At 38.5% G+C, this 22,444-nt stretch overlaps 4 protein-coding genes across 5 annotated transcripts; 2 read left to right on the top strand and 2 right to left on the bottom strand.

Moving 5' to 3' along the window:
* Positions 1 to 225: 225 nt before the first annotated feature.
* Positions 226 to 5,394, bottom strand: LOC126608873 (U-box domain-containing protein 70-like). The gene is made up of 8 exons (XM_050276891.1): positions 5,081 to 5,394; positions 3,410 to 3,503; positions 3,231 to 3,281; positions 2,955 to 3,128; positions 2,449 to 2,628; positions 2,106 to 2,225; positions 1,348 to 1,481; positions 226 to 814 (listed from the first exon to the last, which is right to left on the bottom strand). Exons 1-8 carry the CDS (start codon positions 5,254 to 5,256, stop codon positions 745 to 747), a joined length of 999 nt encoding a protein of 332 aa, XP_050132848.1. The 5' UTR covers positions 5,257 to 5,394; the 3' UTR covers positions 226 to 744.
* A 1,643-nt stretch (positions 5,395 to 7,037) lies between these two features.
* Positions 7,038 to 8,378, top strand: LOC126608872 (leucine-rich repeat extensin-like protein 6). Its single transcript, XM_050276890.1, has one exon. The coding sequence runs from the start codon at positions 7,038 to 7,040 to the stop codon at positions 8,151 to 8,153; it is 1,116 nt and encodes a 371-aa protein (XP_050132847.1). The 3' UTR covers positions 8,154 to 8,378.
* A 943-nt stretch (positions 8,379 to 9,321) lies between these two features.
* LOC126608875 (40S ribosomal protein S3a-2-like) lies at positions 9,322 to 11,585 on the top strand. The gene is made up of 7 exons (XM_050276892.1): positions 9,322 to 9,484; positions 9,571 to 9,618; positions 9,777 to 9,882; positions 10,394 to 10,531; positions 10,625 to 10,810; positions 11,012 to 11,212; positions 11,331 to 11,585. Exons 1-7 carry the CDS (start codon positions 9,474 to 9,476, stop codon positions 11,418 to 11,420), a joined length of 780 nt encoding a protein of 259 aa, XP_050132849.1. The 5' UTR covers positions 9,322 to 9,473; the 3' UTR covers positions 11,421 to 11,585.
* A 2,230-nt stretch (positions 11,586 to 13,815) lies between these two features.
* LOC126608868 (protein NETWORKED 1D-like) lies at positions 13,816 to 22,186 on the bottom strand. Of its 2 annotated transcripts, XM_050276884.1 has the most exons (5): positions 21,952 to 22,186; positions 21,801 to 21,824; positions 21,131 to 21,356; positions 15,719 to 20,364; positions 13,816 to 15,243 (listed from the first exon to the last, which is right to left on the bottom strand). In XM_050276884.1, the coding sequence occupies exons 3-5, from the start codon at positions 21,228 to 21,230 to the stop codon at positions 14,044 to 14,046; spliced, it is 5,946 nt and encodes a 1,981-aa protein (XP_050132841.1). In that variant the 5' UTR covers positions 21,231 to 21,356; positions 21,801 to 21,824; positions 21,952 to 22,186; the 3' UTR covers positions 13,816 to 14,043. The 2 variants fall into 2 exon arrangements, with proteins under 2 accessions (XP_050132841.1, XP_050132842.1); XM_050276885.1 differs by lacking the exon at positions 21,952 to 22,186 and having other exon boundaries at positions 21,801 to 21,945.
* Positions 22,187 to 22,444: the final 258 nt, after the last annotated feature.

Genomic DNA, 22,444 nt, shown 5'->3' with positions numbered 1-22,444 from the left:
ATAAATCATTGGACTAAAACTCCTAATTACTAAAAGCTAGCTTCCTTTATGATTTTAATGACCAGCTATTCGATGAATTGTCCAGCAATTACCAAATGCATTATACAAAGAAGTCTTCGCTGTTACTCATCCAAGGAAAAGACAGTGTCACTGTCAAGCAATGTCAAGGTAATGCATAAACAAGCGTCATGACTCGTGCTCATGAACTATGCATCCATCAAGATATTTGAACAATGGTGTAACTCGCATTAGAATAATAAAAGAACCATACATAGAGCATTCATACAGGGCAGCAAAGATGCATGAAACCTATTCAACAGTTACACTGCTATTTGGACAATTACAAATAAAATCAGTTCGGTACTACCTAATTCAAGTTTTCGGTTTCATACATATGCAGCAGACAGAGAGTAAATATTGGAAACAATCCAACTTAATTCAAGCGCCAAACTACTCCTTGCTCTGGAAAAACAGGCTAACAACTTCACAGTAATGGATCTCTCCGCAAAACACAATCACTCAAAACAAAAAGGCTTGAAAATTTTAGAAAGAGACAAAACCTTGAGTAAGCGCATGTTATGATTATAGAAAGCACCTTCTTGCAAATAAGCAGGGCCAAAGAAAACCTTGCAAACTGAGTCAACGCAAAAGACTGTCGCCAGTGCTGTCCGCTCTTTAGAATACACAATCTCCTCACTATAATGGGCCTGAGACTTTCCTCCATCAAATTCCAAATAAAGGAACTTATGAATTGGACTGTTTGAATAGGCACGGAATCAATTCATGGGCACCGATGTCTAACTCCTCCGGATCCCTAAAAGAAACAGAGACATTAGATTCCCTAGCTCCAAAACACTACCGTTGATGTGATCAAATATTCAAACAGATATGAAATGAGAAAAACAAAAAAAAATATTCTAACAGATAGGTTTTGTACATTAGGTTAGTTGGACATTATTATAACAAATATTAAGTGAGCAACCACACTGAGCCTGCTTACCTGAAAATTTCCTACAAGCCTCCTGAAACTTACATAGATTAAAGTAAAAAAAAAAAAAACAAAAAAAAAAACAAAAACCCACCTCCCACTATTATTTTTCACATCCATATGTTCAAACTTTCCATTTATTCATTCTCTTAAAAGCAAAGTGGACAATACTTCAATCGTTATGAAGCTTAAGTTTTGATGAAGCACATGATGTGTTATGAAGCTTCAGACTTTGCAATACATTCTTGGTAATTTAAATAATAAAATTAAAAGTCATCCATACTTGAGCTCGTATTTAGTTACAAATTGGCACTTCCTCATAAACAGATTGTGTGTGTGTGTGTGAGAGAGAGAGAGACCTGCACAATGTCTGGCCCAGTTCACTAGAACTAGAAATAAACCACAGCTTCCGCAGGAAAGGGGTCTCAAATTGCACAAAGAAACCATCATGTTGCCCGTGTTTCCATTTCCTTGATCCTTGACCTTTCCAAACCTGCAAAAAGTATTTGATCAATAAAATTCTTTGTTAACAACAAAAACCTTTTATTGATTCAGTCAATACTCCGCCCTAGATTAGATCACCTGCGAATGAAAGTTGGATTTAGCAAATTGGAACCAGAGAGAGCTAGTGACATCTGAAACAGACCAATCAACAACTTTTTTTTTTCTGAGACATACCAATAAGTAATTAAAACACTTGTAGTCTTGCACACACACACACCTACACCCCACACAAAGATACAGACACTTAGGCACATGTAACACGCACATGTGGCACGAACAAGTCACGACTTATGATAAATGCTCATTACATTCCTTCTTTTTTTTCTTTGAGAAGAAAATGCTCATTAATTCCTTAACTATAAATAACTCAAGAAGGTAACGATTGAAAATGCATGACAGATGCTCCATGGCACATTGCAAAAGCATCTATGAGCAGCTTTTTCTTGGGCCTTTGCAAGCACCCAAATTCAAATTGAAACATGTTAAGATTTGCCTACGTGCTTATCATCTAAAGAAAGTTCTCCATCATGTCACACGATGAACCTTAATAATTGTCTTCCCAACAGAATCAAATTTACACCCGGTGTAAATACAAATGAAGTGAAAAATGTACCTGTGGATATGACATGATACTTTTGGGAGTCACCAAGCAAGCTGCTCTGGAGAAAGAATCCTCAGCATACTGCCTAAGAAATGAAAAACAACTACCATGTGTATGGGGTGATTCAAAGGCCTGGAATAACGGGCAAGCATTGATTAGTTAAACAAAAAATTCACCTGTTAGTATGGATAACGGTAGCAGAATGATGGCTCACAGTTCAAAAAGAATATACTTAATGCAATAAATCGTTTTATCATAACAGCAAAAAAGGGGTCATAGGACCAAAAATGCTTACTTTTCAACCAATCAGAAAAGGGATACTTTGAAAAAAAAATGAAAGCTCTAAATTTAATACCTTATCAATATTCACAGCTGGAGCATATTTCTCGGTGTCTGTTGTTTCCTTATCTAGGAGAAAGTAAACTCTAGCCTCCACTTTAGAAGTTTCATGCCATGATTTTACAGCTGACTCCATTGTCTCAACAAGGAAAGAAAACATTTCTTCCCAACATTCTTCAGATCCACGCTTCACAGACTGCAAAGAGAAAGGGTGACTTAATTATTAGGACTGACTGAAACAGTCCAAGTGCAGGTGATCTTAAGTCTTTATATAAGCTTCTGGAACTCAATGTGTTAAACCTTCAGGGGGCTAAGAATGCTTCTACATATAATATATGAAAGTTGGCAAGTCGCACCATTCAGGGGAAGAAAGATAAAGCAGATTGAAACAAGAATAATTTATATAAATGACTGAGCAATTATATTTCTCACTCACGCACAAAGATAATAGAAGGCATCAAAGTGAGAATAATAGTGTACAGTGTTTTCTGAAAATCACGAATCCTTGAGAAATACACTCACCATTTCAGATTTCAGTTTATCTAAATGCGTCGCCATATCAACATTGGATCTCATTTTCTCCACCTCTTCTGCACGCGTTTTATCTCTCGCCAACTGATAAATCCTTTTTATCTTTCTTGATACTTCTGTGCTTTGCGAGTTATATTGCAAAGCTGTTTCGAAAGCAGCCAAAGCCTACAACATGTGATGAACAGTAGGATATCAGCAAACCAATTTCGTGTGATCTTGTCCAGAAGGCCATAAAATTGGGATGAGTGAAAGAACTTCTAGACATACATCATCATATTGTTCCAAGGCCTCTAGTACGCAACCTTTCCTAAAATATCCCTGAAGATGCATACAAAAGATTCTTTTAAAGGAAGAAATAACAAAAATCAAGACTTTTGGATTTCTAAAAGTAAAAGCTTGTTGAAGCAAAATAGGATTTTAGAAAAGATACAATAAGATAACAGTACCTTCTCCCACTGGGGGTTCAACTTAATTGTTGTCTCTGCATCAGCAAGGGCTTTGCTAAGCTTAACCAATCGAAGAAATGCTGCAGCACGGTTGCTGGCCAACAATGGAACATCAAAATGAAAGGAGATGCATCAGTATCCTTGCAATGATTGTTACACGAGAAAGTTCAGCCAAGACAGTGTATCCTTGGAAATGTTAATTTTTCATTACTCATATGCTACTTCATATGGAAAACTTCAGTGTTTGAATTAAGATCCTTTAAATAACAGTAAACAGCAAAAACAACCCTAGCTTATATACAAAATAATGAAAAATATACATAAAGAAAGTCGACCAATAATCATTCAGTATTATGAAAGCAGCAGGCTACCGAACTATTCAAAAACCATTACAAGATTACCCTAAGCTTTCTCTAACATCTTTCACAGATCAACCCTTTGTTTTAACAAATAGTATAAACACTACGCATGTGGTAGCACTTGAAGCAGGAAAAATACATAATAGACCCTGAAACAATCGTAGCATTTGACATAATGGACCAGATTTTCTTTTCACGTTTACTTGGATATAAAGAGACCATAGTCACACTTTGACATCCTGAATGTGGTACCAAAGTAGATATTCTTGCCCCAACAAGGTTTTGTTTTCAAATTTATATCCCAGTTTTTATTCCTAATGGCCTTGCTTTCTTCTATAAATTCCATATTTCATAAGACCTAAGAATATTTTTCCACACAAATAAGTGAAAAGCTAACCAAAATCTAAAATTCTCTACCGAAACAATACCATTTTTTTGTTCAAATAATCCAGAAGTTTTGATGCCACTCAAGCGCAGGAAAGCTGAGGCTTCTATTCCAGCCTGCTGATGTCGTCATCTCATCTCATCTTATATCAACTAAAAAATTTCATCTACCATAAGTCTTTGTTTCTATTGGATTCTATCTCATCGTATCACATTCTGTTCTGCGATATTTGGGAATCACCATCAATACCTTGGCGTAGGTCCGGGATAATCCTTTGTTCCACAGTCTGGGGCTATTTACAACTATCCAATTAATAATTCTCAGATGTACCAGCAAGTGCATCAAAGATGCAGTCATCGATTCGCCCGAGAGGCCACAATTACCGCGAGCAAACATATTAATGATGAGGAACACATTTTTGCTATGTTACTAATACTTGTACGGTTATGCAGACATTTTCGGTTACAAAATCTATATCTTGTCTACCAAAGTCGCTGAAATTCTTCCGGTAACGTATGAAAGGAATTCATTCTGTATCTGAATACCATAACTTTTGTTAATCAAAATAACGAACAACAAACTCAGTATATCAACTCCGAACCTCATGTAACTTCGAAGTTCATAAAGATTACAAAATTCTAGGGGAGTTCAAAAGAGCATACATATACAACATAACAATAGAACATTCATCTGGTTTCCACATAAACAAAGTACACAACTTCAAGTAAGTGGCCCTTTACCACAGTGTTCGAAATGAGTTGAGCTCTTGCATGACGGCATGAGTTTAAATCCTGTTGGTGGCTAATCTAACATCTAATTTAACAAAAATCTATCGTTTGACCAAAAAAATTCAAAACTACAAAATCCCAATAAATAAATAAACAAATTAAAAAAAAAAAGGATATTTGAGGTGGTTAATGTATGTACCTATAGAGAGTGGGGTTATTGGGGTCTTGCTTGATTGCCTGAGTGTAGAGCGCAGCGGCTTTGAGGTAGTTCCCTGCTTTGAACTGCTCATTTCCTTTATCTTTCAGAGAGTCAGCTCCTCCACCTCCAGCCGATGCGCCCGCCCTACCTGATCCTCCCCCCTCTGCTTCCGCCATTCTTATATACTTCTACTGACTGTCACTGCTCACTGGGGTTTATGAATTACTGCAAGTAAAGCTCCTCTCTCCTGCGATTAAACCCCTCATTGGTTCCTCTGTTACGTTTCAAGAACCGTGACCGATAGTTTCACCTGGACTTCAAAAGTGAAAATGGGTCGGGCTGTTTTGTCCGGCTTGGGTTTAAACCGCTTCATATCTAATTGGGTCAGAAAGATTTTTCGAATTTAAAAGGGCTCGGCCCAAAGATATTATAATTTAGACTTGGAAAATTAGGGTTAGGTTCGCGTTGTTCAAGTTGAGCTCAACCTTACATTGAACCCTTTTTTTATTTTTTTTTATTTTTTATTTTTTATGGAAACAACTTTACATTGATTAACCTATTTTGCAACATTTAAGAACTTGTTTTAGAATAGTTAAATACATTTAGAAGTTCTTTTACAATTAAATCTTGAGTTTGGGTTGTGTGTTGAGCTCATTTTTAGGACTTTGGGTCTGATTTCAAATTTAGAGTTTACGATTTGTGGTTCTAGCATTCACAACCCGAGCTCGAGTTTAAAGCTACATACGAGGTACACAACTCAATTGCACAGTATAAATACGAGTTCAGGTTATAGGGTCTAGGTTATATGACCTAAGTTTGAAGCCCAGAGCTCGAGCTTCGGTTTTGAGGTCATAGTCTAGCTAGGATCTAGGGTCAAGTCCAAAATCTCTCCTTGAATTATATCTATCTCCCTTTTAATCTTTTATATCTATCACAATTCAATTTTTCGCATGACATTCACAATTGTATATTTACTAACTTCACTCTGTGTGTTTCCGAATTATGTCTTCAATATTATTACTTGTCTCATATTATGACTTGAATTATCTTCGCCCATCCTCATCAAGTTTCCACTTACAAATTAGTGGGTTTAAATTAATCACCAGTTTAATCAAAAGAAAAACCAATTCCAAAAGAAAACATAAATCAAAAGAAAGCATGTTTGAATGACTATGCAACTACGCGCTCTATCCTTTTAAATTTTTAAATCCACCTGCTCTGTCGTGTGACTTTGATATCTTCCTCGAGGCTTAACTAATTACGTGCTTTGGGATATGGATTCACTTTTATAGAAGACAGTCACACAGTCATATAATGTTATTCATTATAAGTAGAAGTACAATATGATTGATATTTCACAGATCTATAAATAAATAGAAACATGTCTTATAATAACAGTAATTGATAATATCACGTGATAGTGTGATTTTCACGCTACAAGTTTTCTCAATAAGTATAGCGACATCAAATGCAATTATGTAGAACTTTAAAATAGCAAAAATATATGTTTCTTAATCTGTTGAACAATTCTACGTACTTTTCGAGTAGACATTAATTTAAAGCCGAGCTGGTAAAAACCGTGTGTTTGGTAGCATCTTGCTGCTAATTTCCTGCCAACCCTCTTTAGTCTCTAGACTCTCTACAAGAAACAATCATATATATATATATATATATATATATATATATATATATATATATATATATATCTCTCTCTCTCTCTATCCTTTCCATGCATGCCAAAACATTGCATGCAAAACGAAGGAACATTCTTGTTACCTACTAATTGACCAATGAAGTCGGTGTTGCAGAAAGCCCTGCGTATACTGTACTACTCCAACTAAACAATTATATATTACTTAGCTCATTTTTCCTACATTGATAGAAGATATAAGTCAATACTACCCTCTCAATATCCATATATATATATTCCATTTGCTAAAACATCAGCGAACAGATAATGATAAACAAGCTTCTCAAAACGATGAAAACCCCTAATCTCACTCTAGCCCTCTCTCTCCTCCTCTCTTTCATATTCCTCTCCAAACCCTCTCATCAGGCTTCTAATCCTCCTCCACCCCTCCCCAACCCTAGACTTCTAAAGGCTTACACAGCCCTCCAAGCATGGAAACATGTCATCACCTCCGACCCCAACAACTTCACCGCCAACTGGTGCGGCCTAAATGTTTGCAACTACACCGGTGTCTACTGCGCACAAGCCCCCGATGACCCTCACACTGTCACAGTGTCCGGCATAGACCTTAACCATGCCAACATCGTCGGTTCATTGCCTGAAGAGCTTGGCCTCTTAACTGACCTAGCTCTCTTCCACGTCAACTCCAATCGCTTCTATGGCACTGTTCCATATAGCTTTCGTTACCTTCACCTTCTCCACGAGCTCGACATTAGCAACAACCAATTCTCAGGCCAATTTCCTTTGTCTGTTCTTTACCTTCTATCACTCAAATTCTTAGATGTCAGGTACAATAATTTTCGGGGAGAAATTCCATCTACGCTCTTCGATTTAAAACTCGATGCGTTGTTCGTCAACAACAACAAGTTCCAATTCTCATTGCCACAAAACATCGGCAACTCCTCACTATCTGTGATTGTCTTGGCAAATAATGATCTCAAGGGTTGCATCCCTTCAAGTTTTGCAAATTTGAAGGACACATTAGACGAAGTTATACTCATGAATAGTGGACTAAGGGGTTGTTTGCCATCAAATTTAGGGCTATTGGACAAAGTCAAAGTGTTTGATATAAGCAACAATGACCTAGTGGGCGCGTTGCCAGAATCTACGGGTGGGATGAAGAGTTTGGAGCAGCTAAACGTGGCAAATAACAAATTTTCCGGGAAGGTTCCGGCAAGTATTTGCTCTTTACCTAAGTTGGAGAACTTTACCTATTCTTATAACTATTTCTGTACTCAACCACCAACGTGCATGAAGTTGCAAGAACAAGATGACAGGAAGAATTGTATTCCATATAGGCAATTGCAACGATCACCAAAAGAGTGTGCGACATTTTATGCAAATCTGGTCAATTGTGATGCCTTTGGCTGCAAACCTAGCTAGAAGTCCAAGCCCGCCACCACCACGCTCACCACCGCCTCCTCCTTGGCCTCGTGTGGCTTATCATTATCGATGATCATAGAGAATAAGAATTTTTTTTCATGCTAGCTAATTGTTGCTTTGTATTGGAGGGATTGTTAACTTGAAATCCCAAAAAAAAAAAAAAAATCGCATTTAATTTTCTCTTTGACTCGAAATACACGACTTTTGCATTTATTAAACGCATGAATGAACTTCTTTCGAATTAGTAGTTTATCAGTAAGAGAATTGGTAGCCTTCGCTCAAAAGCAATTTCAGGAACCAAACGTTGCAAGGGTACCTTGCGGCCGGATCAAAATCTCATTACTCTTCTGGATCCTTCAAGTTTCACTGTAAATTTCACGAAATAGAAATGGGGTCGATTTGGATGATGAATTAATTAGAATAAACCTCGAATTAGAGATATGCATATCAAAGAACAACGGTTCTGCTTCCAAAAAAAAGAAAAAAAGATTACAGAAACAAAAGGAAAAGGCCGAAAAAGAAATAAGAGGAAGAACGGTTGTGCGGCGTCGGAGACGAAAAAGGATTTCAGTATTCTTTTTTATGTTAATTAATATCACATTTTATTTTTATTTAAAACCCTTGCACTCACTCAGATTGTCATGTAATCTAGTGTATCATCCGTGTTCCCGTCACAATGAAAAATTTCTCGTCATTGTGGGTCTTCACACGCGCTTCTTTGAACTTTTGGAGAGTCCTAGGACCACTTTGATCCATGTATAGATCCATCCCTTATCATGTTAATATCCTACGATTGAAATATATCTTACCTTAGGATATACCACAAATCTGAAGCCTTTGAACTAAGGCGTTGCCCCTTGAACGTTGGACTTGCATTCACACGGGAATCAATTAGTTGTGAACTTGCTTGTTATTTCTGAGTCGAACCTACGATCTCTCACTAAGTGAAGATAAATATCATTAGACTATAATACTAAATAACTTTAAATAATTTTTTTATTACATACGATATTATTTACACTAACATATATACACTTTTTATTTACACCTCCGCTTGAAACCTAAGTAGTTGGACTAGAACTTGGACGCTATAAACAAACTCCGGATTTTGGTCCAGACGCAACAAGAGAGCCCATACATTATATTTGAAAACAACAAAGTGTGGGCCGAGCATAACCTAAGCCCAAGATCGTATCCCATTTTCATATAAACAGAGTGTTAGGGTTTTGTGTTTTACAAAGACAAGGGTTTGCTCTCTCTGCCGCCTTTCACTTCATCTCTCTGCAGGTACCCCGAGCTTGAGCTCCTCCAGTTCCAGCCATGGCCGTCGGGTACTCTCTCTCTACACACACTAACATATTTCAGCTCTTGGATTTCTGAATCTTTCACTGACACATTAACCCTTGTTATGACACAGAAAGAACAAGAGAATCTCCAAGTCGAAGAAAGGAGGAAAGAAGAAAGCGTAAGCTCATATTTTTTTTTTACATCTATACGTATACACTGACTTGTACAGATCTGGCTTCCCGTTTTGTTTTTATTTATCATTTCGTATGCTTTGCTAATTTTGTGATAATCCTGCTTATTTATTAATTAATTTGTATTTGTGAAATGAAAATATAGGGTTGATCCGTTTGCCAAGAAGGATTGGTACGACATCAAGGCCCCAAAACTGTTCAACCACCAGAATGTGGGCAAAACCCTCGTCTCCCGTACTCAGGGTACAAAGGTATTGTTTTTATCTAGCAATCTTTGTTTTAGATTGCGGTTATTGATGAATGGTGCATTTGTTGTGCCCTGCTTTTTTCTGCTCATGGATTGCAAATGTGTTGGTTATACTCTTGTTTAGAGTTTTAGGACGGCCTGATTTTGTCTTTTCTGGATGGCTGGGATTTGGAGTGGCGATTTGGGTTTTGTGCTTGCAGTATTCAGTTTATTTTGTCAAATGGTTTCCGCATACCGTGTTCTCCTTCTGCACTCTGTTTATTCTAGTGCGGAAGGGTAGAACAGGGATGTGCGGATATCGCTTGCCTTTTTACGTAGAATATTGCAGTATCTCAGTTTGAGAAATATTTCCATGCATCATTAGTTATTGGACAAAACTTTTAAATGTATTATTGCTTGTGCAAAAAATTTGTACATCAGTTGAGCATTAGCATTTTTTCCCACATGATAACACTCTGTATGTATTGTTATTGTTGACATAGTTCATGCTTTTAACAAGTGTTGTGGTTTAACAGATTGCTTCGGAAGGACTCAAACATAGAGTCTTTGAGGTATCACTCGCTGACCTTCAGGGTGATGAGGAACATGCTTACAGAAAGATGCGGTTGAGAGCTGAAGATGTCCAAGGGAAGACTGTTCTGACCAATTTCTGGGTATGCTTCAATTTTTATGTTCATATGTATATTTTAGGTATCTTTTGTATGATTTCTAATGAACCGGTGCTCATGAATTATTGACTAATTCAGGGAATGAACTTCACCACGGACAAACTTAGGTCTTTGGTGCGTAAATGGCAAACTTTGATTGAAGCTCATGTGGATGTGAAGACCACTGACAACTATACCCTGAGGATGTTCTGCATTGGCTTTACCAAGAGACGTCCAAATCAGGTCAAGAGGACCTGCTATGCACAGTCTAGCCAAGTCAGACAGGTAATGTATACCTTAATATGTAAATACTCCCACGCACATTTTTCTTCACAAGTGAACGGTTGATATTTACTTGAAAAAAAATGTGCGGGTAAGCAATGCTCTACTTTAATAACTTGCTTGATGTATCAGAACTTACCATGAATTGTGTCTTATGCATAGTAAGGTTTGTTTTTTATGCCATAATTCTACGTTTATTGTCAGATCCGCCGCAAGATGAGCGAGATCATGATTGCCCAGGCAACATCCAGTGATCTTAAGGGCTTGGTCAGCAAGTTCATTGCAGAGAGCATTGGTAAAGAGATTGAGAAGGCTACAATGAGCATCTATCCATTGCAAAATGTCTTCATTAGGAAGGTTAAGATCTTGAAGGCACCCAAGTTTGATCTCACCAAGCTCATGGAGGTACGCCCCTTCTGCTCTTTCTGCTGTAACATGTTCGGTGGACCGATACTTAAAAATCTATAGTTGTTGATTTTGTGGCTGTATGCCAACTTTAATGAAATGGGTTTGGTGTAACTAGGTTTACGGTGGCGAAGACGTTGGTGTGAAGGTTGAGAGGCCTGCCGAAGAAGCAGCGCCTGAGGTGCAGCAAGAGATCGTTGGTGCTTAAGTGCTGCCTCTGCTATTTCCTTTTAAGTAGAGTGCAGTTTATGTTTTTGTCAACTTAGAAGACCATGTTACTTGCTGCTTGTTTTGTTCTAGCTTTTGAGAAGATTAAACTTGCTTGACCGAAATTTTGTGCTTTTAATCTAAATACTAAATTTCCATTCTTTTATTCCTGTTTGGTTATTCACCGTTTCCGTTGACACCCACGGTGGCTCTACTGTACCAGCCGTATCATACACATCCGGACCGAAATTTGGTAGAGGTTTTGTGCTCGGTATTGGTTTCGATGGGTTTTTTCCCTTTAAAATGGTACCACTAATGTCGGTTTTTTTTTTTTTTTTTAACATACGATATTATCTAACATTAAAACCTAAAATCTGATATTATCTAACATTAAAATCTAAAATCTTTCACTTAAAATGGACTATTAAAATTACGGTTTTTTGTGAGAATCAAACTTAAAACTTTTTACTTGCAAGTAGTGAAGAAGAATATCATTGGTAAAGATGAATATCATTAGATCGTAGTACTACTACTAAGTACTTGTATAAATCTATATTGAAAAACTATATGTAGGCATAAACTTTAATTGGTTGATTAATTGCAGAAAGCTAGATCTCCAGCATCCTTATTTAACACACACAAACTTAAGATAAAGCTGACTTTACATGAGCAACATACTAGTGGACTAGTAGTAGTGGTACTACTTTTAAACTCTAGCAAAGCGTAACTACTGCATGCTGCTTCTACACATGCAATTTTAGATGACTAGTTGACCGCCATTTTTATTCCTTGCCCTTGTTCAAGCTGCTGCCAACACATCTGTTGGCATCGCTCTTGCGGTTGCCCCTGCTTCTGGCACTGATCCAGGCACTGATATAGCTGCCTCATCGTCTCTTGGCACAACTCCTGGCACTGCTGTCCCTGGCCCTGGCAAGCCTGCTCGCACTGCTGCTTCCCCTGCCCCTGATATTGGTAAACTCCGTGCTGCTTGCACTGTGTTTTACATTGATCCTTCTGCCAAGTTTCACTCATTTTCATCTCGCACTGCTGCATGCATTTATCACTTCCTTGAGATCGGAAGTAAGGACAGCCAAACCTGGCTCTGCAATACTCCGCGCTCGCGGTAAGGGCGCACACTGCACAGGTGGGCGACGGCGGCCAAGGCTGCCAAATATAAGCAAGAGTGGAAGACAGAGGTAGAGAGGAAAAGAGTGGAGAGGAGCAAAAACAACAGAGGAAGCTTAGGATGTATATGTCTAACTACCTTGCTTACAGCTTAAGCTAACATGAGTTCACAGATTATTGACACTCATACTAACCAACCATTGGATCACAAGTCTATTACTGTTAACATTCCCCCTCGATCACAGGTTTGGACTTTCCAAGCCTGAGATTGAAGCAATGGGTTTGAAACAATGGTGCAGACAACCTCTTGGGAACAACATCTGCCAATCATATTTAATCGCCAAAACAATGGCCCCTGGCTTCTTGATACTGGAGCAAATGCCTCATATTACTCTTGGAGCAAATGCTCATATTACAGCGCCCATCTGCCTCTACCAGTATAATATCTGCCCATTCCGTTTACCACCGATAACCTTTGTTACCTTGTAATATTTAAGGACCTCAAGACTCGGAGGACGCTTGTCCAAGAGAGGTGTGAGAATTTGTTATACCCATTTCCAAATGGCAGTAGATTATCCAATCATCATTTTTCAGCATTTATAGGAGTTCGAGTGTCTGCTCAGAAGTAGCATTTCCACCTTGGTCATCCTGCTTCTCCAATAGTTAAGCTTTTAATTTCAAATAAACAAGTACCAGTTAATGGCGCTTTTGATTTAACTTTTTGTCATTTATGTCCATTAGTAGGTTGGAGTTTGTCTCTAAATTTCCTCTACAACTTCCGCATTCAGATGTTTGGTGTTCTCCTATTATTTTAGTTAGAAAGTTATCGTTATTATTTATTGTTTGTTGATGATTATTCTTGCTATTCTTAGATATTTCCCATGAAAAATAAATCTCAAGTGCTTGAAATATTTGTTAAGATTAACAAGCAAGTTGAAAATATGTTGAGTCTTTCCATTAAAACTCTTTGGTTAACTCCATATACTCAACACCTAAGAAAGTTTTAATTTTATTATAATTTGGTAGGCAAGGTTTTTTCGACAGTAGGCTTCTATTAGCGTTCCTGCTTCAGATGTTACACAACACCTAAGAAAGGTCTTGGTTCGGAAGTTGATCACACTCGAGCCCCCATCCCTCTCCGGCAGTTCCAAAATCCGGTTAATATATGAAGACGGCCATTTTCCGACTTATCCAAAGCATACATTCCACACAACCAGCCATTCCGAATGTTACTGAAACATCTGAAGTAAAAAAAGAAGAAAACAAGTGGCTTGTACTAAAATTTTCTCAAATAATAATGAGGCTGTTTCAATGGTTATTGGGAGGTGACAAGATGAAGGAAGCAGCTTATTTTGATTAGATCAAAGCCTATTTTACAGAGAATCCGAGCTAATACACTTCTGCTTTCGCTAACTAATCTGTGAAATGATTCGCTAAACATAATATTAGGATCATTCAAGGAAATAAAATATGCTTCCCTCTAAGTGATTACTACCTCGTCATTCTCCATTCGTGGACGGTCTCATGCAGCCACACACACAACCCTTCTTGCGCCTCTCGCTATTTCTTCCGCTGTAAATAAAATCCCTCAGGAGAACGCCTGTTCTGCTTACGTAAAATCCATGCCTCCCTTTCTTCTTATTCTCGTCCTCCAGTTTCAGCAAAATGTAGTGGATGTTCTGCAACTCAAACTGCAGCCTTCCGATCTTCTCAGACCCTTTACTTGCCTCTTTCACTACTCTCTCTCTGCGGACATTTCCAGCCTCCTCCAACTCTATGGAAGTCTGCTCGTCCAAAGACGGAGACTCCTCAATGTTCTTTTTCAGTTGATCATTAGTTTCCACTAGCTGCACAACTGCCTCCTCAACTTCAACCAAGTGTCTTTTGACTGTTTCATATTCAATGCCGTTGGCCCTTTTACCCTTCTTGCTTGTCTCCATCTTCTTATCCAAATCCCGAGCAATCGTTTGCAGACTCGTCAGTTTCTGCGCATCAGAAGCAAGTCTCTCCAGGATTTTTTCCTTCTTGCTTTCATGATGTGGCCTTCGAAATGACACTTCCCGCTTATCAATTCCCAACTCCTTCTCAGCCTGAACTTCTGAAGTAAAATTCTGAATCATCGGCTCAGAATCTGTAAACCGATGGCTAGGGGTAAGATCTTCCATGCGTGCAGATGCCTGATTTTGTTTCTCATTGGGAACAGGATCCTGGTGACCGTATTGTTCGCCAGTTTCCCATAACTCAAGCATCTGATTATCAGCCCCACCAGTACCTCTCCTGCTTTTTCCATGGGATGAACAATCAGAAACATGATCAAGCGGAATGTCTTTCATCCAAATCCCATTATCAGATTTTGTCTTCAGCAACTTGAGATTTTCACCAGTGAACTCCTTTCCAAGTTTCATCTCTTCACTTTTACTGCATTTTTCTTGAAGTGAGGTACCGTTTGATTGTAACTCTTCAATCTCCACAGAGACGTTGCTGTTTTTTGTACTTTCCTGAGTTGAAAGCCTTTCAATTTCTTCCACCATTGCCTTTTCAAATGGTTCCATCACAAGCCTTTCCGTTTCCTCGACAAACATCTTTTCAACTTCTTTGATCATTGTTTGCATTTCTGCCAATTCTGAAATTCCGTGTGGTACCGATGCTGTGGAATGTTGACAGCTATTTTCATGTAGATGATTTGGCGGTTCCACACCCTAGAGGCACAAACATGATAATTAGTAGATAGAAGAAGAGCATAAGCAAGCAATGGTGATGGTCAGAGTGGTCCAATAAGACACAAACATGTTAATTATCAAGTTTTAGCATTAAACTTCAATTATCCACAGAAGACAAGTTGCAAACTAGTGATCTACATCTGTTTCTGTTAGGAAGGCCTTTGCTAGAATAAGAATGTTTTAATTTTAGCGTTAAATTTCAGTTACAAGCAGGACACTTAAAATTAGAACTAACTCGAACTTTCATGTACACTTACAATAGCAGTTAATAGATACACATTTTATCCATACCAATAAGGCCAAAAACACACACAAACACACTTCTACGTTATTGAAAATTTGGGGTTAGGCTGTCAAAACCAAAAATGAGTCGATCTACCTAGCTCAGACTCTAACTGATTGATCATCACAATCATCAATGTTTCTAAATTTCTAAAGAGACGGAAAATATTACCTTATATTGTTGATTTCTTTCCACAAGAAGCTTCGATCTAAGTACAGTATTGTGCTGAAGAGATGCTACATTCTCTCTCAATGAGGCTACGACAGGTACATATGCAGACAACTGGCCCATCAGCTCCCCAACTTCACCTTCCAAGGAGCTAACACTTTCTTTCATTTGTTTGACCTCCACAGATTTTGCAGCACCTTCATCTTTAAGACTCTCACAAACATCAGTGAGCTCATGAACCGTATTTTCAAGAAAAGCTTCACGGACAGCAGAAACTTGAAGATCAAAGAAGAATGTCGCAGCCTCAGCCTCCCAGAGTTCAAAGTCATTGCTTCTCTCTTGTAGCTCGGAACTCAGATACTCTTCTCTACTTCTATATTCTTCAATTACTTCACTTAACATACCCACTTTCTTCTCCAGAGTTTCATTTGCTTCACGAAGGATCTCAATTTCATTTTTCTGATTCGAGTTATCTTTGGATAGTTCTAGAATCTGCCTCTCACAATTTTCTCTCAGAAGATTTGAATCTTCATGTTCCATCATCAGCTCCTGAACAGTTCTGCATAATTCCACATTCAAGTCCTCGGCCTTTCTAAGCTTCTCTTCTACTTCTGAGAGCTCCATGGTTTTCTGCTTCAGAGAATCCTTTCCAGCTAAAATTTGATGGTTTAGCTGATCTTTCGAGTCCTTGACTTCACGCAGTTCCTCGTGCAACAATTGAGCTGTCTCGTTCAGATGTAGATTTTCTACTTCTTTTTCAATTACGTTAGACAAGATTTCATTCTTCAGAATTTCATTTGCTTCACAAAGGCTATTGATTTCCTTTTTCTGGCTTGTGCTATCTTCAGATAGTTCAAGAATCTGCTTCTTGCAATTTTGTTGCATTAGTTTTGACTCTTCAATATCCATCTTCAGTTCCTGAACTCTTCTGCACAATTCCACATTCAAGTCCTCTGTCCTTTTAAGCTTCTCTTCTGCGTCCAAGAGCTTCATGGTTTTCTGTTTCAGAGAATCGTTTCCAACTGAGATCTGATGGCTTAGTTGACCATTTAAGTCCTTGGAGTCACACAGTTCCTTGTCCAACAATTCGACTGTCTCGCTCAGATGCAGATTTTCTACTTCTTTCATCACTAACTGCTCCTCCAATATCCCAACAGCCTGTTTGAGGTCGTTGTTAATTACAAATTGACTGTTGAGATCTTCAGTAAGTGCTTTTAGTTCTGCAGCTTTCTCGGTTGCGAAGCTCTCTAAAACCAATGAGAGGGTGCTGAAAGCTAGTGCTTCATGGAAATTAACAATATTATCCTCTTCAAGCATTTGATTTTCCTCTTTGAGTTCCAAAAGATCCTTAAGCAAAGATCTCTTATCTTCAAGCACCTTGTAATTTTCTTCTTGCAAAACCACGTAATTGTTCTCCAAATTTGCCAGCTTACGTTGAAGAGTTACCAGTTGAGCCTCTAATATTTCCTCCTTGTGCTCTTTCTCGGTCACTTCCAACCTCAACTCCCTTGTCATCTCTAGAAGGTCATGCTTCTCTTTTTGTAGCATAGAACAATGGTTTATCATGATCTCATACTCCCCCTCAAAGAATTGCTTTTCCGTCTCTGTCTCTGCACCCTCTAATCTCATCTGCCCAAGTACACTTAAGAGCACTGACTTCTCAACAAGCAACTGCTGTTCCTCATCCTTGCTACGTAACAAAGAAGTTTTCAAGTCCTTGATAGTATTCAAAACGTGCGGCATATTTACTTTCCCTGGTTCAGTCTTATCGTCGTGCCTATCTGGTTCAACCTCAAGAGCCCTGAGCACTTGACGAATTCCCAACCTCAACTTGTCGATTTCTTCCACCAAGAATTGTTCTTCCACCTGTAGTTCAAGATTTTCATTCTCCAACTCTGAGATCAGCTTACTAGAAAACTTGGATTTCTCAACGTGTCTCTGACACTCGATGAATAAGGACAAATTCTTCTCTTCCAGATCTTCTATAAACTTCTGAAGGATAAAGATCTCGATCTGGGCATTTAAAGCTTTATCTAGTTCTTCTTCAAAATCTTTCTTTCCCAGCTTTCTTTCTTCCTGCATCAGATGGACATTGTTTTCCAAACCTGCGAATCGGGCCTCACTTGAACGTATATAACTTGCACGCTCTCGTTTTTCTGCAAGGAGGGAACCCCGTAGTTCTTCGAGTGCATTGAGTGTGGATCCTTTCTCCTTCTCCAAATTAGAATATTTCTTCTCCAATTTTGTAAACCGCTTTTCCAGGTTTCGCAGTCTCTCTTCAACATCTTTTAACTGAAATACCAGGGTGCCTCTCTCATTAAGAAGATTGGATTTCTCATTATTGAGAGACTGGCACAACTCTTCTAAGCTGTTCGATCTTGCTCTGAACCGTTCAAGCTCAATGTTTGCAACAGAGAGGGAATTGTCCAGCAAGGTGTTCCTCTCAAAAAGCGTCTGCATATTCTGAGTGATAATTTGTAACTGTGAAAGCAGGAGAGCTTTCTCAGCAACAAGAGTGGATTTTTCTCCCTGAAGAAACTGGCAAGACGCTTGCAATTGTTTGACAGCCTCTCTCAAACCCTCCAACTCAGTGTTCAACCCCAACAGCGAGCTCTCCAAAATAGCATTCTCCTTTGAAAGTTTACCCATATCCTTCAACTTCTCATAAAGAAGTTCTCTTTGTTCTTTCTCCCCTGTGCATATATCTTCTAGCTTCGATTTTTCACTTTGCAAGTCTTTCACAGATGATTCAAAGCATTCAGGATTTAATCCTGCTGACTCCACCTGCTTCACCATAGCTTGATATCTTCTATTCAATCCCTTAATTTCCTCCTCCAAATGTAAAATATGTTGCTGGAGGGCATTGCTTTGGTCTGATTTTACCGCAACCTCCTGTTCAAGTTTCTCTTTCATCTCTTTGATGTTGAAGATTTCATCTTGCAGATTCTTTATTGACACAGTGCAAGAGAGATTCAATTCACTTAGGCTCTTGTTTTCCTCCTTAACCCGTTGGGCATCATCCTCCATACCATTTTTGCGTATCTCCAAGTCCTTCAACATTTGAAGCCCATTTTTGAACTCCAGAGCTAAAGCTTTCTGATCCTCTTGGGATTGACAATGCAACTTCTGAAGAGCTTGGAGAGTGGCTTCAGCTTGCACAAACTGTAAGTGCTCCTCTTGCATCAGAATCTGAAGTTTCTCCATCTGGTCATTCTTCTCTGAAAGTTCTTGATCTTTACTTGTAATCTTCTTCAACAGACCATCCGCCTCTAACCGCAGAGAGTGATTTGATCTCTCCAAGAGATCACATTGTTCTTCGGCACTCTTCAATTTTGCAGCCCCTGTCAAAACTTCACTGTTTAGTCGTTTGGCATCTGCTTGAGCCTGAGAATTTTCACTTTCCATTTTAGCTATTGTATCCATGCACCGCTCGTATTGAAGAGCTGCAGCTTCTTTCTCTTCCATCAGTATAGCCAGAGATTCTTTCAGAGTTTTGACTTCGCCTTCAGCTCTTTCAATTTGTTCATTAAGCATTCTCACATTTTCCTCAGAAACTGAGATTTTAGTCTCCAAAGCAGATATCTTCTCGAGGCATTGCTTGTACTGAAGAAAAAAATCTTCCTTTTCAGCCTGTAGTTTTGAAAGTTCTTGCTTGAGCTTTTGAGCTTCAGTTTCTGCTTTAACAGCCCGCTCGTTAAGTCCTTTTGCATCCCTTTGAGAAAATGATAACATGGTCTCCAGGCTAGATATCCTTTCCAAACAATGATTGTACTGAAGAAGACCAGCATCCCTCTCTGCTTCTAACTCCACAAGGGCTTCCTTCAATATTTTAGTTTCAATATCAGCTTTGCTTGCTCGTTCATCGAGCCCTCCAACAGCCGTTTGTGCATCATCTAGTTCCCTCCCCAGTGTAGACAACTTCTCCAAACTCTGCTCGTACTGAAGAAGGACTGCGTCTTTTTCAGATTGTATCTCATCTAGAGTTTTCTTTAAGGCTTGAACTTCAGTTTCTGCTTTTGCAGCACGCTCAGATTGAGAAAGAACCTGGGTCTTGAGACTGTGGTTCTCACTAGTTAATTGAAAGTACCCATTTTGGAACTGATGTTTGATATCTTCTTCCTCATGAAAATTTAAGCCCTCTCTCATCCTTCCCTCTACTGCACCCTTTGAGCTATTTGGCACTTCTCCTGGAGTGAACATCTCGGTGAACTGTTTTAGACCCCTTCTGCTTATTCCAGAGTTGGAGTCTGCTGAGTTTCCTCCATTCCTTTTCAAAGCTTGTAAATTGGTTGACGAGAGACCCAATGTATCCTTATGCAAGTCATCAGGGTTAAATAAGGAACGAACTGGATGTGGCATTTCTGGTGTATGAGGTCCAACATCTGGGCCAGAAGAGCCTGAGGGCAATTCATCAGCCAATACATAAGGTACTTGGTTGGGAAATGCTTCTGCCATGGTTCGATGAGCGTGTCGCAGCTCTACAGTTGCATGATCGTACCTCTCTGCTAATGCACGATATGCTCGATAGAACTCCTCCACCAGTTTCATGAGCTCCGGGCGTTTCTTGTAGTACATTTCTGCCCTCCTTGCAAAAGAATCTGCATCTTCTTCAATGAGCTTGATCATTGCTTTGACTTTGGAATCCATGTCTGCATAATAAGATTTCGGGTCAATTACGAATGTAGCATGAAAAATCCAAGGACATCCATCTGCAAAAATACACTCAATTGCACATGCTGAGGAGAAAGAGAGGAATCGAATGACAAAATTCCAAGGAAACTGATTTTTTTTTCTACACTGACCTCAAAATTTCTTTTAAAACATATTTCATATGCTTGACATTATATCATGCTAATACCATAGATCACAAAACTTGAGATCCACCATATTTTGTTTCCGTTCATTTTTGGTCTAGCTTCATCTAGTTTCATGTTCAAATTAATGTGAATGTTAATGACCGTAGTTTCACAGAAAAGTAACTGGACATGAAAAACTTATGCAGTTATACTGTCCTATGTTGGTCAAGCAAATACAAACCAGGCGTGCGAATGCAACTGGCCACGCAAAGAACAGTTTTCAGTATCTAGTGTTAGTTCTATATACTCTCGTCCCTCATCTGTCAACCTCTTCTCTCCCCTTTCATCTTAATCTAAATACAAAAAAGCTGTATCCTATTGGCATGACTTCATCCATGCATCCGAAAGAGAACAATATAGGCAACTACTTTACTTAAGATCCTATGTTGGCAACCATGCATAACAACGAAAATGCTGTGTCTTGTTGGTATTACTTGGCATCAGACATGATTAGAGGCTATATGCTTAGTGCATAAAACTGAGAGCTTATATCTGCATCTGAACAAAATTGATTTCAATCCAAATCCTGCTAACAAAATTGTATGAAAAATATCAAGACCTGTAAGATTCTCCTGAAGCCACTTTGAATTCTTTGGAATGTGACTATCCCACCACCAAGAATATAAGCGTCTGGACTCGGAGTGTAACATGGTTGCCATGACCCCGGCGCAGCACAACAACAGAACTTGTTTTGAGTAGGGAAAGGCCAGATTATCAGTTCAATGAACTTCCACCCCTCAGTATTCCAGACGAAAATGTGTGGTTCTGTCTCTCACTCCTTTCACCTGTACACCAAAATCATCAAAGAAAGTTTTACAAAGATTGTCGGAATGGAATGAAGTTCACACCAGCAAGAAGGTATCAAGACAAAACAAACGATACAAAATTGCATACTGCCTGCTGTATTAGACAGATACAATTGATCCAAGAAGACATCAACAAAAACAAAAACAATGTGGAAAACTGAAGTTTTCTTCAGTGTATAAGAAATCAAAAATCATGTGGAAAACCAGTACACAGCAGCTTTTTTAAATTTTTTAAAATTCATAAAACAAGAAGCCAAAAAGCATATACCACCTCAATAGATCAACTACAGAAAGAGTTCATGAAAAATGAACAAATCAAAGATGGGAGATTTTGCAAATCAGTTCCAAAACAACAAGAGAGAAAGATTAAAGGGTTGACTTTTCGTTTCCTCTATTTTATTAACCATATGATCAAGAACTTACCAGTAGATTCACTGCTAGCCGGTGCTGGGATTTTCAATCAGCAAGTGATAAATCAAAGGAAACATCGTAAATGCATCAGTTTTAAGCGATGGGTCATCATAAAAACTGCAAAAGCTTCAACCTTTGTGAACTCATGAGATTAAAAACTTACTCGATGAATGATTTCAGAGGTGGGCTTCTGACAGAACATCAAAATCTCCCATTAAAACCATTGGGGTTTTTTAATACATATTGAAAAAAAAAAAAAAAAGATAGATTTTTTCAACTCTGTTTGGATCAAGTAATGCCAGAAGAATGAAAAACTTGTATTCTGATCAGCAGCTATGATTGGAAAACTCCAGCTGCATACATCACAAGTTCACCCCATTCTCTCTCTCTCTCTCTCTCTCTCTCTCTCTCTCTCTCTCTCAAACAGAAAACTCTGTCACTACTCTTCTCTCTTTATTGGGTTTTGTGCAGTATATTTGACAGATTTGGAACGAGGCTGTTTGATGACACTGTAAAAGGCCAGAAAGAGAGAATGAGGAAGTTAAAAAAGTAAGAAAAATGTAATTGAAAATATTTTCATGCTCTTGGAAACACTATTGTAATTTTTTTTCTTCTAAATAAATGATATTATTTACTGTAAAATCTTTAATTTTCTT

Source organism: Malus sylvestris, chromosome 16 (assembly GCF_916048215.2).
Source record: "Malus sylvestris chromosome 16, drMalSylv7.2, whole genome shotgun sequence".
NCBI classification, from domain to species: domain Eukaryota; kingdom Viridiplantae; phylum Streptophyta; class Magnoliopsida; order Rosales; family Rosaceae; genus Malus; species Malus sylvestris.
This window is presented reverse-complemented; position numbering and strand designations above follow the sequence as displayed.

Excerpts from the sequence above, each read along its gene's own strand:
- LOC126608873 (XM_050276891.1), bottom strand. The coding sequence starts at position 5,256 with ATGGCGGAAGCAGAGGGGGGAGGATCAGGTAGGGCGGGCGCATCGGCT. Across the intron at positions 3,282-3,409 it reads TGAACCCCCAGTGGGAGAAG|GGATATTTTAGGAAAGGTTG; the intron begins GTACTGTTATCT and ends ATGCATCTTCAG. Across the intron at positions 1,482-2,105 it reads GTATCATGTCATATCCACAG|GTTTGGAAAGGTCAAGGATC; the intron begins GTACATTTTTCA and ends TACTTTTTGCAG.
- LOC126608872 (XM_050276890.1), top strand. The coding sequence starts at position 7,038 with ATGATAAACAAGCTTCTCAAAACGATGAAAACCCCTAATCTCACTCTA.
- LOC126608875 (XM_050276892.1), top strand. Across the intron at positions 9,883-10,393 it reads CCCGTACTCAGGGTACAAAG|ATTGCTTCGGAAGGACTCAA; the intron begins GTATTGTTTTTA and ends GTGGTTTAACAG. Across the intron at positions 10,811-11,011 it reads AGTCTAGCCAAGTCAGACAG|ATCCGCCGCAAGATGAGCGA; the intron begins GTAATGTATACC and ends GTTTATTGTCAG.
- LOC126608868 (XM_050276884.1), bottom strand. The coding sequence starts at position 21,230 with ATGGCAACCATGTTACACTCCGAGTCCAGACGCTTATATTCTTGGTGG. Across the intron at positions 20,365-21,130 it reads GCTTCAGGAGAATCTTACAG|ACATGGATTCCAAAGTCAAA; the intron begins GTCTTGATATTT and ends CTTATTATGCAG. Across the intron at positions 15,244-15,718 it reads AAAGAAATCAACAATATAAG|GGTGTGGAACCGCCAAATCA; the intron begins GTAATATTTTCC and ends TTGTGCCTCTAG.